The sequence below is a fragment of the Rhea americana genome, unplaced genomic scaffold (genome assembly GCF_003343005.1).
Source record: "Rhea americana isolate MKP2758 unplaced genomic scaffold, rheAme1 scaffold_2, whole genome shotgun sequence".
NCBI lineage: Eukaryota > Metazoa > Chordata > Aves > Rheiformes > Rheidae > Rhea > Rhea americana.
This window is the reverse complement of record NW_028186149.1, coordinates 6,027,837-6,047,872: the sequence shown is the minus strand read 5'-3', so window position 1 is coordinate 6,047,872 and position 20,036 is coordinate 6,027,837. Positions and strand designations below refer to the sequence as shown.

At 35.7% G+C, this 20,036-nt stretch overlaps 1 protein-coding gene across 1 annotated transcript in view; it reads left to right on the top strand.

Annotated features, from left to right (window-relative positions):
- Nucleotides 1-20,036, top strand: part of UNC13C (unc-13 homolog C) — a 181,411-nt gene that overhangs the window by 62,592 nt on the left and 98,783 nt on the right. The window contains exons 8-11 of the mRNA XM_085303380.1: nucleotides 1,950-2,091; nucleotides 12,220-12,389; nucleotides 14,256-14,371; nucleotides 15,856-16,019. Of these exons, the coding sequence (XP_085159506.1) occupies nucleotides 1,950-2,091; nucleotides 12,220-12,389; nucleotides 14,256-14,371; nucleotides 15,856-16,019 (592 nt within the window). The remainder of the gene's footprint in view (nucleotides 1-1,949; nucleotides 2,092-12,219; nucleotides 12,390-14,255; nucleotides 14,372-15,855; nucleotides 16,020-20,036) is intronic.

Here is a 20,036-nt window from a genome sequence, read left to right as displayed (position 1 = left end):
ATCTAAATTAGCCTCAACTTAGTTTTAATGTCATGAAAAATCAAAATCTCTACTGTATATTAAAAGTAAATTAAGTATTTCCTCTTTCTCTAGGATTTGTACTATTCCTCTTACAGAGGAAAGAAGCTTTAGGAACCCTTTCTATTTTTTACTAATAAGCCTTAATTAAAGTAAGTGAAATAAAAGCTTCATTTCATAGTAAAAAGTAGTGTATACTCAAGCAATATATTTTTCTCACTGCGTAATAGCAACTTGCTAAAGGGTATGTTTAATTTAATTCTCCACATCTGATGTTTCTCAAGTGCACCTAGAGAAGCTTTTCTAACTGASAAATGGAGAAGAGGCTGAACTATAGTCCTTTTAGATTTCATGTCAGTTTTTGGTATAAATGCAAGGAGGGTCATTGAAAGCTGTACTTCTCATTTTCATTGCTGAAAAGCAGAGCTGCCTTTCAGAAGGAGGAGGAGAAAAACGCTGTGCAAGTGAACTGTGATTAAATTAGTCTGTGAGAGTTTATAGGTGTGTAGTTATCTGTGCAAGGCTCTTAGTCCTCACTGAAGCCCTCTCGGCTATGAGGCAGGCTCTGCGTGGGGCTGAAGGGTAGCAGGTATGCACCAGGAGAAACCTAGCAGAAATCTGAGGTTGTAGGTCAGATGGATTAGRAAAAAGGGAGTCTAATGGACTTTGTGAAGCTCAAAGTAGTTTTCAGACTGTGGGACAAGCTTTGGGGAGATGAGGATATGTCAGATATCGGGGTGTGTTGAAGAAGATATTTAATTGGTATTCCTATTTTTATTTCTACTTCTAAAGGGTATTCAGGGCTGCTTCATATTCGGGCCTGTATTGCTGTTAACCATTCTGGAAGAGATTTTCTAAGCTGGCACCTAATTTTCTCYAAGTAAGGGAGAGATACTCCCTTCCTCTCTAAAAATTTCCCTTTGAGTTAGAGTGAAGAGGGAGGACAAAAGATGTTCTAAAAGTTGCAGAATTTTAACAGGAATGAGATGTGCAAAAATATAACAGAAAATTACATATATCATTAAAGTCAGCTGATATGACTGAATTCACACAGGGAGCAAATCTTCTAAGATGCCATTTCTTATGAAGGCATTTTTCTGAGTACACCGTGAGTGAGCTTCAGTATCCAAAATGATTGACAGTAGTAAATGTTAACTAAATGCTACCACTGAGATATTGTAAATAATATTTACAAAATAGTAAAACAAATGTCTGCTGATGTTAGCAGKTGCAACAAGCTGCAACTTGTTTGGGGTTTGGTAGGCCTGAGTCTGACAGTCTTGTATTCTCCTGAATTCTCATGGAAAATCAAATTACATGTATTTATATTTGCCACAAAATGCGTATACATTAACTAAAACCAGAATCATTAGCTGTCATAAGTGTTAACAAATATATACACAATTAATGACAATTAATTTGAACTATCCCTGTCTACAGTAATATAGAAAGTGTTCTGAAAGTACCCATAGTTTCTCTCTCATGTGAGGAAGAAAAAACAGAGCCTGTTACCTGCTCAGGATATTCATGGTTATTTCCATAATCTGCAGTGCAGATTTTGGAATTTTTACCTGCTTTTCAGGGAATTGTAAGACTAGAGCTGAATTCTGCCATACAATTACATTGCCTGTTGTGCTGATTAAATCAAAGTTTGAGTATCTGAATTATACATGGCAAGGAGAATACTTGTTTTGTGCTTTGTAGTGTATCTTTAAATTATTGCTCTATTAAACTATGTATTTAGACTTTATACAGTCCAGAAAGGCAGTTGGAAAAACCTTCTCTATCTCTAAATTAGAAGAGTCTGGGAAAACTGACCCAGAAAATCTTATTTCAGGGCTTCATTTCCTGTTGCTTTTTTCACTGTCTCATTTATTTCTTGGCAATGAGGGCTACAAGGGCTAAAACACATTTCTCTGCTTTTGTTGCAGTGCTTTGTGCTCAGGGCTTACAAGCTAAGGACAAAACTGGTTCAAGTGACCCATATGTTACTGTGCAAGTTGGCAAAACCAAGCGGAGAACAAAGACTATTTTTGGAAATTTGAATCCAGTCTGGGATGAAAAATTTTATTTGTGAGTATAGAAGATGTTATTGTTTTTTGCTCTATAAATTTTATTTTTAGGTAACATAATACTACTGAGTGAAATAATAATTTAATTGAAAATATGTATTGTCTATACTACACATATTCATAGCGTATTAATTAGCAAGCTGTGATTGGAGAGAATATGGCAGTTTTGTTATGACTGCATCACATAACAGTCATGTAACTCATATCTATCAGGGAATCTATTGGTTGAGTCTTTTTAGTCTTATTTTATAGGGAACTTCAGTAGCAAGGTGTTCAAGACACCTTAGATGACAAAAGTTGATCTTAGATGCCAAAAGCAATGTGAACAGCTGCCTGTGGCTCAGAAACAGACCATGCAAGTTAAATATGCGATACTCCTATGTGAAGCTGGGGAATTTGATAGTACCTGCTATGCTTCAGACTCTTGTAGCCTTCTGGACTGTTTGTACTGGTTATTCAGCAAACCTTTCGAGGACTAAGAGTTGTCTAGAGATAAGAATAGATTCTTAGTAAATAACCAACTGAAGATCATCAAAGGAAGAATATATCTTTTCTTTAAATGTGTGTTCTTTTTTTGTGTACAAGATAGCACTAAATAGGCAAGTGGATGCTCTTGTAATGAATATAATATAGATGGCAAGGGCTTTGATCTTTGTTGTTGTTGTCACAAAGGAGATATCAGAGCAGTTTTTATTGTTTTAATGGGTGACGAGGCATTAGTGAGGAAGAATCTTACAGCTGTCTCCTTCCCTCTTCTGGTGGAATTGAGCATGGTGTCTAATGTGGACAAACGGACTGCATTCTTGCTTTTAGTTACGGGAGAGAGAGGTATTTTGGCTATATAGTTTTCAGCTTTGTACAGACTTTCAGATCTATCGTTATTTTGTTCAGGTCTATCCATCACTATAATAAAACTCTACTCATTCTCTTCTTGTCTATTTTCAATAGTTGATTCAGATTGCTGAAATGTGGAAATCTGTGTTTTACCAGCAGTGTTGTGTAGCAGGCATACTTCTACAAATTGCCTTGCAGACTTTGTAGGAATCACATTTGCTGGGATCACCAATATTATGCAAGCACCTCAGGTGCATAAAACTATATTATGCAGTTTTATAATCCAGAAGTCTTTCATGTAACTGATTATTTTATATCATTCATTGTATCTATTTTAACTGTCACTAGGCCACCATATGGCTCTGGATAATAGGCTCTTTGGACATCTATTTTTCCTTTCAGTACGTGAAAGTATATGCTAATTGACTCAAGTTAGACTAATGAGAAGAATTTTTGAAGAATATGTTCACCACCTGGCTAAGATAAGGATCCTTGCTAAACTATTAGAACCTGCCTAATGTCTGACATTCTGGAAGATTACCTGGTGATATGCTGAAAATAATTATACCATTGCAGATCAGGAGGTGTAATCCGTCAATAGAGTATGCCTGGAAATACTTACAATTGCTAAGGGAAATAAAAATTTCTATTTGTCCTAGCAAACTAGAATATTTCTGATTATTCTTACTGCTATGTATTTTAACAGTTAATATTGAGGAAAAAGTATCCTCTGCCACCTCTGGACCCAAACACAAAGAGTTAAAGTCTGCACATTGGTCAGAGAAGCCATTCAGCTGCTTCATTTTTCCAGTATTTTAAACTATAGTTTCTTCTGAAAACAAAAAAACTGGCAGCTACTTCAGGCATCCAACTGGATGTTCTTTCCTTAATGTACCCATTAGACAGCAACAGTCACACAGTTTGATTTACGCTACAATAAGGTGATTTGTGGATTGATTTAAACCATTACATATGAGAGGCAGCCATATTTAGGAAATAAATACAACAGAAGGACCTTACCGTAGTTCTTTACTACAGTCATTTTATACATTCTTGACCAACTAAGCTGAGTTATAAACAGTGTAAGTTTCAGTGCAGCTGAAGATAACATGACTGATAATTATTTGAACAGTATTCTAATTTTCAATGGTATCTAAACACAGTCCTGTGAGAATTGTTGAAACAGCTTACAAATCGTTTTGTAAGGAGGCGTATCTAACAGAGAATTGTATTACACAAAACCTTTGGATAACAGAAATCTGCAAATTATTTTAGTGGATTTACCCATGCTAAAAATTCTTCAGTAAGCAGGTAAGTCTTACTAATGAAAATAACTGTATCCTGTGGCTCCAACCCAAAATACATAGCAGAACACCTCTAGCAACCAATTAAAATGATAAATTGCTTGTTCAGCATTAGTAATTTTAATTTCATAGTGCGTCAGAGTCTTCTTTCAAACTGATATGAGTACAAGTTAATTTTATGCAACCCCTTCTCTGTTGTGACAGACTTGAACTAATGCAGGTAAAATAAGAATTAATCTCATTCTGATTTGTCCTAAGAAAAATAATTATGATAAATATATTTTAAAAATTTGTTTCAGTGACTGTTTTAAATCAAGGATTCTTTGTATTCCTTTTATTACAGCCCTCAAAGATAAAATATGAAGTAATGCATTTGAAGACACAAATACAATAATTCTTTCTGATTCTTGATTACTGGTGCTAAACTATTTCATTCTTGTTATTCTGTAAATTCCTGTACATAACGGTCCGAATGGCTAAAATTATTTTGTCACTTTCGTATCTTGCCTCATTAAATTATTCTTCCTTTATACTACCCAATCATTTCAAGGMAATATCATATCCACCAATATTGGTTTTTCACCCTAGTTGTCAAATTTTGCTCTAGTGATTTTGAATAAAGAAGCGCATACAAAAAACAACCAGCATATGAAATGTCTTCTRCATTTTGCTTTACGTGCAGCCGTTTCATGATGAAGATCTTAATGAGAAGAAGGAAGCAAACAAAGCATTTTTTTACTTTTACAGCATGCAGTAGCTCAACTTGTCTACTTGTTGTATTGATAGAAATAGCATTCTCTATATATACATTAGATATAAACGTGTAGAAAGAGGAAGAAAGTAAACTGGAATCCATTGTTACAGATAACATTCATTTTTTTCTGGAGACTTTTAATGCCATAGAAACCTTAATTTTTTGATTGCTGAAGTTATAGCTAATAAAATTGCCTTGTATTACATACTCTTTTGATGAGAAATACAGAGTTATTTACCTGACTGTTAACAATGTGGCTATACTTCATAGTCTTTTTAGGAAGAACATTGTCCTGTAGAGGAAATCCAATACAGCACTTCATCTAATAAATACATACAGTAGTAAGAGAGAATTCAAGGATATATTTGAGCCACAATTACCATAGAAAGAATACTAGTAATAAGCATTGCTGACAATCCTAATTATACAATGCATTTTCAGTATCAGCCTTTAGCAAATTTCTGTCAGACACGTACCATACGTAACATCACAAGCCAAGACCTAGGAGCTGTCTAGGAGAGGAAAGGGATAAGTTAGTAGGAGTTGGAGAAGTTAAATTTTTCAGTTGATTGGAATACTGAAATTCATCTTGGAACGTATGCAGTTTGAATGCCAAGCTCCAGGAAAGTTGTAGGCAAACTGACCAAGAAAATGAACAGGAATGACCGGAGACCATGACCTGCAACCAAAAAGTTATTCTGTCCAGTCTAGAGAAAAGACAAGTTGCAGAGGCAAGGATATGTCTTCAAATACATCTTTACTCCTGCAAGAAGGAAAGGAATAATCCGTTTTCCATGATTATTGTTAGTAGGACAAGAAGTAATGGGCACAAATTCCAGTTGGATTTAAATCAGACTTTTGAAGTTTGCTACTAGTGATGCTACTGAAGTACAGGAATAGATTCCCTGGGAGATTATATAATTTCTGTCACTGAACCCTTAAGTACAGGATGAACGGACTTCTCAGAGAAATGCCATAGGTATATCTCGTTTTGCCTGGTAGCAAGGACAATAAATAAGCGTGAGGGTAATGATAGAAATAAATGGCCCCTTGAGCTTCATTCTACTACTGTTTTCTATGATTCTGCAGTTTCTTTACGCTTTTAGGACCAAAACTCTGTTATCACCTTTCTTTACCCATCTAAACTGTACGATGTCCAAGGTACTTTAGCATAAATGAATAAAACCGAGCAAAGATTTAGAAAGGTACAACCCTTGGGTTGAAAATATGCATTGTGTTACACAAAGTTTACTTCTTATGCATTGTTTCTAAGAATGCTCACAAAAAAAAAAACAAAACAAAACAAAAAAAAAAACAGTGGTCTGACCTTTACTGAGAACTTTTAATCACTGTTACATTTGGAAATAAATTTTTACATGCATAGTTCATGCAGCCAAGTGGCACCTTTATTATTATCTGCTTTCCGGTTGCATCAGTGTTGACTCACTGAAGGACTATAACACAAGCACAAAATGTTTTCTCACAAATGGAGCAAGCATCCCGTTAGTAAGTGGAACACGTCTTGGGTATACTTGTGGTGTAAGTAAAGGTCTGCAACCAAGGCACTTCATGCTGTGCAATATCCATCTAAAATAACAGTATGAATAATAAGAAAGCATCCCTCTTCTTAGTGTCTTAAAATGGTACATTTCTAATACTGGGTTTACATGACATGTCTTTCTGAGTATATGCAAAAAAAAAATAAGGTGCTTTTGTATCAGGCTAAGGAGAAAAATAAACTAGCGAACAAAGAAATTGAAAACATAGCAAAGAACAAACATTGTGTACTTCAATTACAGAAGACCACAGTGATCCTTCAGCAAGCGCTCTTTTGTGGGCAGGCTGACAGTCTTCAGCCAAAGTAATCTATTAGATAGAAATGAAAAGTTTGTGTCAGATCTTCAGATTTGTCCATCAACAACTGGAGCAGCTTTTCTGGAACTCTGGCAAGTTGTGTTTGATGCTCTACCAAAGTCTGGGTTTGATATTTCAAGTGACATCTAGCAAGTTATGTAGATGAATATTACTCGGTCTTGGAAAGCCTAGTTGGAGAAGAGGGAGAATATTTATGCAACAAACTCTTCTCAGAATTCTTTACTATTATTTTGATAGACAATCATGAGAACAAAATTCCATGTTGATGCCTCAGAGGAATGAAAATAGAATCATAGAATCAGTAAGATTGGAAGGGACCAACCTTACTGATCATCATGGAAGGCGGAGATCATCTAGTCCAACCCCCCTGCTCAGCAGGGTCACCTAGAGCACGTTAGACAGGGTTGCATCCAGGCGRGCCTTGAACATCTACAGAGAAGGAGACTCCACTACCTCTCTGGGCAGCCTGTGCCAGTGCTCTGTCACTCTCACAGTGAAGAAATTCCCCCTCATGTACTAGGCTTGTCTCTCTTTTTGGATGTCATAAAAACCTGAGCGTTACCACAGTTGAAGTTGCACTTTGTCTTAGGACCTGGGAAAATTTGCAATTCAGCAGATTGTCACCCATTAACTGGAAGATGCTATCTAGATGTAATCATGTTCTTAGCATGCTCCACATTCAACTAAAATTGTGTTAGTTAATTATCTTACTGGTGAGATAAAAGATCACAGGTTTGATTAATTCCTTTCAAGCCGTACACACAGATCATCATCATGATGATCTTCCTTCCTCAGCCCCTGACCTTATTGATTCACTTCCCATTCCGTTAAGATATGTGTATTAAAACTTTAAAGCAGCCCATGAACAAACATAAATTAAAATTTTGCTAGATAGTTGAGAAATTTTAAAGAGAAGATGACAGCTACTTAGCTATCAGACACTGGTATTTCTGTTCTCTTCCTAGTCCTTTGGATTAATCGTCATTACACAGTTAGATTTCCACTATATTTTAGGTTTATCCTTATTTTGTTTTTGCCTGCAAATATTTTTCATAACAAATTTTAAAATGAACCACTACTTAGAATATTGTTTGTTTTAAATAGTAAGAGATTATAGAAGCCAATTATAAGGTCCAGGTTCTACTACAGAAACTGCAGTGGCAGTGGACTTGAGCTGAGAACCTTTGTCTGATTATCAGAAGGCAAAGAGGAAAACAACTCCACATTGATTTGCAGATTAGCTATTTAAATAAATAAATACACTGAAGCAAGACTGAGAACAAGACTAGGACTACTGGAGACAAGGACAGTTAAGCCATTTGGAACTCTAGAGTATTTTCTAAGGTAACAGTGCTCATATTGGTAAGAAAATAATTACATTAAGCAGTTTGTATTTTATCTGTGTATGCATATAAGTTAATATAAGTTAATCTGAGATAAGTGATATACTAATCTCTTGCCAATATCATAGTAATATTGAACTCTCAGCATTTTTACATTAACAGCTTTCCGGTAAGTGACTTGATGCAGTGGTTAGAAGCATTTGGTATCAGTTAGAAGAACAAATTGTGAAAGAGCACTCTGATAAGTGAAACCTTCAGAGTAGTCTCCACTGACTTTTTTAAAAACTGGCAATAATCAATAATAAAAATGATAAAGCATACTGCCTGAGGATATTTGCTTGAATAAGTTGCTGAGTGTTCAAGGAGTGCAATACTAGCTGTAAACAAACTTGCCTCTATCTTTTATGATGGGAGAGATTTTGTTCCATTTCTTTGGAGCTTTGGTTAAAAGCAATGTGTGTTTGATTTTTACTCGTTTGTGGAATGATTGGCTAAATATCAATTTAGGAAGCAAAAACAAATTGATAAGCTCCAAAAAATGCAAAACTGGAAATGAGCCAACAGATATAGTAAAGGCTTCATCAGGCTTGTTTTCTGTATGTCTCAACCACAGTCTAAATTCGTCTGCTGACTCCAGAATTTTTCTAAGAAATAGTATATTTTTATTGTTGTATAAACAATCACTGCTTAGAGTAGAGAAAAAGTACCCCTAAATCTAGCCTGGCTCTTTAGAGTAGACAGATTTGTTGGAGGATATGAGAAGTTTTACTAAAGACTACAAGATAAGCAAACTGTTACGAGTAATGTACTTTTTTTGACAGAATGAAGGTTTTGTGTTTGTACATTGTTTACTAGCTTTTTCATTCATTAGCAATTATTTCTTTACTGAAGATAAAGTAATATCAGTTACTCATTATTTTAAGACTGAGTGCAAATCTCTTAGATAAGGAGCAAAGTCAGGTTGAGACAGGTAGCTAATATGAAGTTTATATGTAGGTATTAAAGATAATTTATTATTACTTGTTATTGTTCTAGCCATTAAAATAAAAGCAGCAATACTATGAGGATTCGTGTCCATGCAGCATTCTGTAAAAGCAGAAGTGCTGTAGTATCATCAAATAGTTGATAAATTATTAAAACAATCTGCACTATGTAGCCCATCAGTGTACTGCAGCTTTTTTAGCTTTCAGAAGCTTGAATGTCTGAGTGCTAAAGAACAATTCACTTCTCACCGTCCTGTATTACGCATTAGTCCACGTTTCTGTCGTCTTACTGAGTGTAAAAAGTGGAATGGCTAGAAAAGGAACACTTTGAAAGTGGCATATATTATCTTTGCCTTGATTTCCCTGGACAATATAAGAAGAACTGGGAATCCCACCCCATGATCTTTGAAAAGCTGCAAAGCTTCTGCGCAGACGTTAACCTCAGTGACTAAAGTGAATGTGCAGTACATTATGTTTTACTCTTTATGAGAGGTTGGATGGTTAAGTAGAATCATGCAGAGGCAGCTCTAATGTAGCTGTAATGTAACAGTAACCTTATTTGTGAATCTCCCTGCAGTCTCATTGCCTCAAAACAGCCCTGTAGAAATCAATGTTTGTCCATCTTCTCCTTTCTTGCACCACAAGTCTATACCAGATTGAGAGTTTTGCATGGGAACATTACAAATGTGTAGAAGCAGAGGTAATTCAACCCTAAAGGTTTAGAATGATGATGAATATGTTAGTAAAACCATGGATAGTGATGTATCACCATGTCTCACTGACTTGAGATTAAAGGAGAAAAAGATGTGGGAGAAACAAAGGAGGATGTTAGGGAAAAGAGTAGTGGTTCTAACCATCTGAACAAATATTTATTAATCAGCTAAATGTGTGTCGGAGGGAAACTCGTATTGTCTCAGGAGAATAAGATATCTTATTTACATTGCRTTATCATTTAACAACTTCCATGCAGCATCGCCTCAAGAATCAAAGCAGGAACAAGATTTGTACTAATAGCACAGGTGTGGTGATGAGGGTCACATAAATGCCTCACCAGTGGTGAATCTCCTTATACCATTGTAGAAATTCTCTGTTTAATATTTCTGTTGGCTGCATAGCTAAATGCAATTCAGGACTTTAGCAATGTTAAGCAGTAATTCAAGGCTGCACATTAGGAAAATAATTCTGGAGGTTTAGCCTAGCTTCTTAAGATGGAGATGATGGAGGTGTTTATTTGATCCATCTGTGTCTGTGTCTGCCTATTTCTTGTATGTCCTTGTTAATAACTCCTGARTTTTGTGATCTGCTAGAGAAATTTCACAGAGTGCTTAGTACTGTGTCTGYCGTATCCTGTGAAAATTGATGGTCAGATAGAATGAGATCCTAGTAGTGCCCTCAGTATCAGCTCACCTTATTATAAGCATCAGGGAGGCTATATGAAGAACTAATTTATGAAAATCACAGTTGAGAGAGAAGATTCATTCTGTAATTACTGTTTGTTAGATATTAAGGAAGCCAGGCATAAGACAAAAGGAAATCAGACTTCATTAGTTTTGCTAATAACAGAACAATGTGTATGTTAGTTAGGGCGATAGCTACGATGTTAAAAATTTGGAATACAGGCAGACACGAGCATTTCTGTGATATGTGATGATGCCACAATGAGGCAGAGTAAAAGATGTGCATGCCATTTTTAGTGGCCGATTGGCCCATCAGTAGTAATAACATTTAAAGCACTTCATACTTCCAAAGCCCATTACCACTGCTAATTAATTCTTAGAACCCTTGAGGGGGTGCCAGTTGAGAGATAAGTAATAGTAGTATCATTTTAACGCTGGAACCATTGAGACAGATCAACAAACAGTGATAACGCTTAGAATAGAATTCAGGTTAAGCCTCTTGATCCTGTCTAAGACCATGCTGAAGATGAAATGCTGTTGCTACACTAAAGAGCCATATTTAAGGATAACTAGAAATTGATAGCATTTAAAATATTTTTGTAGTGTTACTGTAGTGCAGTACAGATGCAATAGCATTAGTGTGTCAGTGCTTGTAACTGATACTGGGTCTGTACCCGGTATTAAATGTTAACAGAAAATTTTTTGTTACTGCAGATTTCTGTAGTTAGTCTTAAGATGCGCCAATGATGTCATCAAAAGTCAACATCAAGCAACAGTAGACTTTCCTCATAGTACTGTTAAGAATAAAAAATAGCAATGAATTTCATTGCTGTTTCTGTGGAAATATATACAGGAAGAAAATGGGGGCAGAAACTTTTCTCCACTGGGAACTCAGGAGACTGAAACTGCCTTCCTCTCTCGTAAGTCCAGTAGCTCCTCAAATCCACTCAACTCAGTTTAAGGAGCCGCTTAAATTCGCAAGGAATTCTTTAATACTCTGCAGTCTGTTATTGCTCCTTCGCACCAGAGAAAGGAAGGACTTAGAGAAAAGTGACATACCTCTTGGAGAAATAAGTTACTTATTTCCTAGGTTTCTTTGATTGCCTGCCTTGCCTTGCTGTGAGCTTCAGGCATACTTGTTCAGATCTGTCATTGCCTATTCAAAACCTTCCTGCCACATAGTGGAAATATTAAGATTTTCTCAGATCTTGTGTTTTGGCAGTTTTTAAGGTCTACTACAGTTTTTATATGGTCTACTATAAGTACCGTATAACATTCCTAAATAAGTAAATCTGATCTGATTTTATATTTTCTAAGATACTTGTTAATGTCATAGGGAAGTGCATGTTTTAAGTTAACTTATGCTTTCAATGAGAAGTTCATGATRCTTCTAAATACAATCAATATGTATATACAGTTCAATCATGGTAATTTCTGTACTTCTGTATAGTAACTGTAGTCCTATTCCCATTGACATGGTATTGCCTTCTGTTCCACTGGATGTGGCAAGTGTTGGTCTCATGACACTTGAAGTAGTTAAGCAAGGGTACTGAAAGGAAGGCRCATGAATTAAACAGCAGTACCCTTGTACGTAGCTTATGCACGCCTCATAGTTTGTATTTTATTATTATTTTTACAGTGAATGCCATAACTCTACAGATAGAATAAAAGTGAGAGTCTGGGATGAAGATGATGATATCAAATCCAGAGTAAAACAACATTTCAAAAAGGAATCAGATGACTTCCTTGGGCAAACAATCATTGAAGTAAGAACACTGAGTGGAGAAATGGATGTATGGTATAATTTAGGTATGGTTCATGTTGATTTTTTTTTAACAAAGGTAGATAGAACCTTAACATCTGTAGAGGTGGGATCTCAAAATAGGTAGCTCTTACACCAATGTAATAAACTCTCATAAAGCAAACCTATTCAGTTTTTTAAATTTTAAGTGTTACAAGTTGATCAGAAAATGAAAGATACTTACTTGCTTTTGATACATATTTGTTACAGTTACAGAGTAGACTAGTCACAACAATACCAAAGACAAATATTTATTTTAACTAAAAAATTATGTAAGAATACCCAACACTTCAAGCTAGTTGATTCACACTAGCATTCTATGGGAAGTCGAGCTTCAGGGATAACTAGAAAGATCTAGCTAATACTTTGCTTCATTGTGCATGTTCATATATCACTCATTTTTTAATTATTTGTATATCATTCTTGGTCTCATCATTTCTGTTTTGTACTGTTTTTACATTTGTGGAACTTCATGAAATTTGTTAGACTGAGTTTTCTGTTCTATACAGATGAAATGTGTTTAGATGTACCATCATAAATTGAAGGCAGTCTGCTGAAGCTCGGAATGCTGTCTTCCTTAATGACTGGAGTTTCAAGTCCAGTGAGGTCTTAAAAAGCATTGCTCTTTGAACCAAAATCAACTCAATAAAAACAGGGCACAGAATATTTTATATATATATATATATATAAATCTAAACCTGCAACTTCTCTTTCATACTAAAAATCTGTTTGCGTGTACTATATGTTCTGGAGTAGCTCTTTGAAAGTTAATCTCCTTTATTTACGAATAAAAATTCAACAGTAGCATTTTTATCTAGATTGCATGCTCTATAAAACATTTCAGGTGAATTATGTAGTATAATTTTCTGAAATGGTAAAGCATTCATTTCCTGAGCAACAAGTCTTTGTTTCCCTATCTAGTGTTTCATTAGCCGCTGTACTATATAGATGTGGTAGTCTTGATTTCTTATTAAAAAGGAAAAGAAAGACATGTTGTATTTCCTATTTATAATGAGAATTTATGAGGATTTTTAGAAATGAAACTGAGAATGTTAATGACCAAGTCACCTTGTTCTAAAAAAAGTAAATAGCTCATGATAATTTTACATTTTAAAAAGAACAGTATGTTTTATTCTGATTCATATACGTATTGACCCAAATATGATATTTCACATCACGTGGAGGAAAGAAGAGTGAAATATTCAGAAAGAAATAAATCAGATCTATAAAATGATAATTCTGATTAATTATACTGTTAATTCACATCGTAGCACTTTGTGAAGGAATTACAAAAATTGTAACATCTGTTGAGTCAGATTATCCTGCTTGAATGGAAAGGAAAAGTAAAAGTTGGAGTCAAAGCACATCAGTAACCTCCACAAGGAATGACAGCAACTAAACAGGCTAATACAGATACCTTAGAACACAGTTCTCCAGTTCTGCTGTAAGATTCAGCCTAGCTCTAGAATCAGATTCTGCTGAAAACATTCTGAGTTTCTCTCAGACATAGTGATTCAGGCTGTTGCTAATGTCAACATAACTAAATAAAAATGTCAATAATGAAAATAATAATTATTAGTATAGATACCAAATAGAAAACTGAGATAATTTTTATTACAAAGGGAAGAGTATTGCATAAAGTTTTGTGCAACTTGTTTTGAATTTGGGGATATTCAGTGAGAAAGATTCTTTACTTCATAGCTAAATGTTCTGCTTCTTGGCCATGTGAGGTATTAAATTTCTCTTGTGCTCATCAGCTGGACTTTCCGGCTTTATAAACCATTCTTACTGATCTAGAATGATTATGGAAGCTTTTCATATGACAAAAATGTATTCTTGGTAGTTACTAATATGTTTATTTTTCTGCTCTTCAGAAAAGCGGACAGATAAATCAGCCGTCTCTGGTGCCATTAGATTGAAAATCAATGTTGAAATAAAAGGAGAGGAGAAAGTTGCTCCTTACCATGTGCAGTACACCTGTTTACACGAGGTACGTTGGAGTAGTTAAGGCAYGCTATGTACAAATTATTATTCAGTGGTTCTATAGATATGCACAAAAGACTGGAAAAAAATAGAACAGTAATAGCAGTAGTTTTGCTGCAGCATATTTTTCAGGCTAGATTTATTTTAGGTTTCCCATTTTGTATCTCTGATAGCATACGAATGTCCAGAATCAAAGAAAGAGGGAATGATGTAAAACCAACAGATTTTTCCTGTCAAAAGGAGTCAGAAAAAAAGAGAAGGTGGAGTGAGTTTTTTTAAAGTCCTCCCCCTAAAGTTTTTGTTTCAGCATTTCGATGCTCCATGCATGCTTGCTAATATTAAGGAGATATTACTATTTATGTGTATTTCAGAGGTATAGCTATTAACTGAAGGTGAGCGCTTTCCTCATACAGTAATCCATATATTAGAGAAAAATGAGGAGAAGCACAGACATACAAAAATTAAGTCTCCTATCATCTGATTTGGTTGTGCCCACAATTAAAAAATCATGAGTAATAAACCTGAGTGTGTTTTTCAAAAGATTTTCTTGGTATTTAATTCCTCTCCCCTCAAACAACGGTACACACTGAAGTTCTATTCCAAATATACAAGTGTTTTAGAAAACTGGTAGATAATACTTAGGTTGTTAAAGTTCAGTACTAGCATGTATCCACAAAATTATACTCAGTGGTCAAATTTTGTAAACTTGAGTGTTCAGGGCATTTGTGTTCAAATATACTACTTGACCTGGTATTGTAAAGGTTGTGATCAGGACACTTGAAGTAAGTAGTAAAATCCTATTGCTTTAGTATCATCCAGTAAATATTTACAGGACTAATTACCCAGTTGAAATTATTTGCTAGTTTGCTTTTGTCACTGAAAAGAGGCAAAAATAAAGTTCATTGCCCAGCTTGTAAATATGTGTGGAGCTAGGTAATCTGAAAAGCATTCTATGCCATTACGTTCCAATTAAACATTAGGTTTGATTTGAAGGCTGCTAAACCTAAGCTTTATAATACGACTTTCATTATTTGAGAGCCTACTGCAATATTTATAATAGTTTGCCTGAAAAGTACTGTTTTTAGATCATGTATTTGAGATATATTGGTCACAGATCCAATTCAAGGTGAAGAACTATTCAGTGAGCATTATAACATCATGATTTCATTCATTAGCAAGGGCTTATAAGACAAGAGAAAGTTCCTGCTCTCTTTTATATTGCAGTCTCTCAATGCTGCTTAGCTGAGGTACCCTTATGTCAAGGAGATAAAATGCTGAAACACAAAACTACCCTATCAGAATTTCATTACCAAAAAAATGTTGAAAGCTTTGGGTTTTTCATCTATCAAATGATGAGTAGTTGGATCTAGTCTTCAGAAAAATAAACAAAATTTGAAATTAATGAACATATCAAGGCTACTATATAGAATATACTTTCAGAACGCCACTTAAAATTTGAAATTTCCTGTTTGAAAAATTTCTTACATTTAGAATCTGTTCCATTACTTGACGGAAGTTAAATCTAATGGTGTTGTAAAAATCCCTGAAGTGAGAGGTGATGAAGCCTGGAAGGTATACTTTGAAGATGCAGCACAAGAAATTGTAGATGAATTTGCGATGCGTTATGGAATTGAATATATTTATCAAGCTATGACGTAAGTATTATCATGTCTGGTTTTTTACACTACTGTCAGAACGTGGTTGAGAGAAGTGATGAGTTTCAAGCTTCCATGCTTTTAGTCTCCATTCCACTCTCATTCCTGTTTTAAAATTCTTACTCACTTCTGTGGCKCTCTGATATTCTCAGCTGCAGTGGCATTAAGCATCTTATAAGCATTTTGTAAGCTATTATTGGTAATGCGTTTCTTAATCCTTATGACTGTGATATGTGGCAAGGATTGGAAAGACTTCCACTGTTGAAGATGACATTGAGATCATACACTGGACCATTGTTTCACAAGCAGAAATAATTATAGGACACTAGCAAAGGCTATAGTAACAGAATCGCAGAATGGTTGAGTTGGAAGGGATCTCTGGAGATCTTCTAGTCCAACCTCTCTGCTCAAGCAGGGTCACCTAGAGCATGTTAGACAGGATTGGGTCCAGATGGGTTTTGAATATCTCTGGAGAAAGAGACTTCACAACCTCTCTGGGCAGCCTGTGCCAGTGCTCTGTCACTCTCACAGTAAAGTTCTTCCTCAGACTGTTGCCTGTTGTCCTGTCACATGGCACCACTGAAAAGAGTTTAGCCCCATCCTCTTAACAACCCCCTTAAGGTATTTGTATTTGTATAATTGGTAAGATCTCCTCTCAGTCTTCTCTGTACTAGGCAGGCCCAACTCTCACGACCTCTCTTGTAAGAGAGATGCTCCAGTCCTCTTAATCATCTTTGTAGGCCTACACTAGACTCTCTACCGTAGTTCCATGTCTCTCTCGTATTGGAGAGACARGAACTGGACCCAGCATTCCCGGTGTGGCCTCCCCAGGGCTAAGTAGAGGGGCAGGATCACCTGCCTTGACTGCCTTGACTGTTGCTGGCAACAGTCTTCCTAATGCACCTCAGGATATCATTGGCCTTCTTGGCTACAAGAGCATATTGCTGGCTCATGGTCAGCTTGTCCACTAGCACTCCCAGGTCCTTCTCTGCAGAGCTGCTTTCCAGCAGGTCAGCCCCAGTCTGTACTGGTGCATGGGGTTATTTCTCCCTAGGTGCAGGACCCTGCACCTGCCTTTGTTGAACTTCATGACGTTCCTCTCAACTCAATTCTTCAGCCTGTCCAGATCTCTCTGAGTGGCAGCACAGCCTTTTGGTGCATCAGCCCCTCCTCCCAGGTTGGTATCATCAGCAAACTTGCTGAGGAGACACTCTGTTTCTTCATCCCGGTCATTGATGAGTAAGTTGAACGAGACTGGCTCAAAACCTTCCATGGTATATGTAAATAAACCATTTTTAATGGTATTGGAACCTGTTACTACATTGTTGATATTGGAGTAGTTGTCTGATCACTTTAGAGCATAGTACCACAGGGTTTAGCTGCCTGACAACCCTGCAATTCCTGGCAACCTGGCAATTCCATACAAGAACTAGTCATATACTCTTAATTTGACCAGTGAAAAGTTTGCCCATGAGGAGGATTATATTCTGCTCCTGTTGCACCCTTAGGAAAGCAAAGAAATCCGTCTGAGTTCACTGTCACTGTAGAAAGCTGATGTTACGAAATTTTTAATTGGAACACGTATCTTGTTTCCTCTGTTTTTTTACAACACATCCTAAAAACAAATTATCTTTCTTATATAGCATGAAGGCACATAAACACCAAAGGTTTATTTACTGCAGGTTATAATGACACCATCTGTTACTGCAATGAGCATGTCTTCTGCTTTATGCAGCTCATTATGAATTATTGTGTTGTATATCTTCTAGAAAGGTAGAAGGGTATATTTGTAAAATATATTTGTTTGGTGCTTTTCCTCTAAGGACCTTAAGTAACATTACAGAGAAGAATTAATTGCATTTGACAGTTCCCTTGTGTTATTGTGTATCCATACTTACATGTGGAGAAACATAAGCATTGACTTTTGTGAATAGAACTTGGAATTTCTAAATTTCTGTTCTTTAACTGCTAGTGTTTGTTTTTTCTTGTTTAGCTTCCAATTCACTGTGTATATCTTTACATCTTGATTAAAAATAATAAACTCAAAATAGTTTTACCAAGATGTTAATTACTAAAGTGATAGAGTAGTTCCTGCTGTCTATGCTCAAATTAATTCAGAGTCATATGTGAGATGAATCCTTAAGAGCTATTAAGGTGAACACAGAGTCRTTCTTGCTGAAGAAGTAAAACAGGACTGATTTAATATCAGTGTTTCCTTTTAACAATGCCCTAAGTGGTATGTTATTTCAGTAGAGTGTGGCTGTGCTTCTGATGGAGAAACTCAATGGGAAGATGTTGTTGAATTTTCCTTCAGTTTAATCTTTTGGTGATTGTGTGAAAAATTATTGGAAAATTTCAGAGTACGATTTTTTTTCCTGKAGAATGTTTAAAACTGATTTTTTAAATTTGAGTGTAGCAAAAGTCAACATTGAAAATAGCAATATAATTGAGATCTGAGTATTTAAAAGCTTTTTCATTCATAAGAGTTGAAAGAAATGGACAATTTAGTTTATCATATAAAGATGACACTTTATATTGGTAAATAACAACATACAGGTACTCATGAAAAGAAAGTAAATTTAGTCTGAATATCTAACATGGAGCTGGGCCAATACTTTACTGCATTTTTCAGGAATCTATACTCAAAAAATCTAATTCATTTTAAACTGAATGAGATACGTTGGCTTGTCTTCTTTTTGTTCTCACTTTCTTCTGTATCTTTTACATCGCATTCCTGTACTGTTGATGACTACAGGTCAGGCATTTGAAGGCAAGTGCAGTAGGAAAGTGAATTCGATATTGGTTGTCACAAGTAATCATTTCATTGGTTCATTGGAAGATGTCATTGCCCCCGTACTCATGTTCTTTTGCATTTTAAAATGTTGCATGTTGATAATGAGCAATCTGTAATTCAGGGGTAGGCCACATATTTCTTGTTTAAGGTAGCTGAGAATAAAATCCATAGCAAATATGGTCTTATTTAATGTGTAAAATATTTGAATAAGAAAGGAACCGTTTGATACATATTGTTTTGCTGATTCATCTACAGACATGTGTCTCAGTGCATTCAGACTACGGAGAGAAGAGTAGTGAAGACACTGTGGATCTGTCATGGGGAGTTTTCATTTGGACTATTATCAATTGACTTTATTTGTCTTTATGAAATCATCTTTCTCCTGGAGTACCTTTAAGAGTTAGGAGAAAAATTACAGCTTTTTGATTTGGAAAATTGAATAATCAGATCTTACGTGGTAATGATGTCTTCCTATGAAAAGAAAGCAATTTTCTAATACAGAACAGAGAGAGAATTTGACTATAATCGCTTGGCCCAAAGGAGCACTGTGTGTAAGCACTTTCTGCTCAAATATCTAGTTGCAGAACCTTTCTATTTCATGTCTCATGGTGAGAACTGTAAATTAAAATGCATGTAGGTAGGAACGCACAAGCAACTGTGATTTCATAGGCATTTGCCAAGGTCCCAGAGAGCATCCACATACTTCTCGTACACTGTCTTAAGTTTGTGTGAGTTTTAAGGTTTTGCTAATGAGCTACTCTTTTTGTCTTATTGCAGGTTTTAAAATTCGCAACTGTTTGCAGTTTAAAAACATCTATTGTATAATATGTCAACACCACTTAATGTTAGATGGGCTTGACCCTTCTTGGTGTGGATAGGCAGCATATGCTGGAGTAGCGCATATGTCTTTCTGCATTTCTGAATACAACTTAAAGCTAAACAAGCCTTCCTAAAGTAGTATTACCTAAAACAACCTGTCATTCTGTTCTACTGTGATGATGAATAATCCTACTCATCAATTATTTCAAGTTCATGCTGGTGGCTGTGTCAGCTATGATCCTTCCAGTAGGTCCTGATGATTTGATGCTGTCTCTCAAAACAGTATTTATTTAGTTAGTTATATCCATTCCTTCAGAGCACAGAAATTTTCAAAAGGCTAATCCTGTTTTCCCCAAGTCACAATTGCAATCATGGCAGCTTGGCAAAGATTAAAAAAAAAAAAA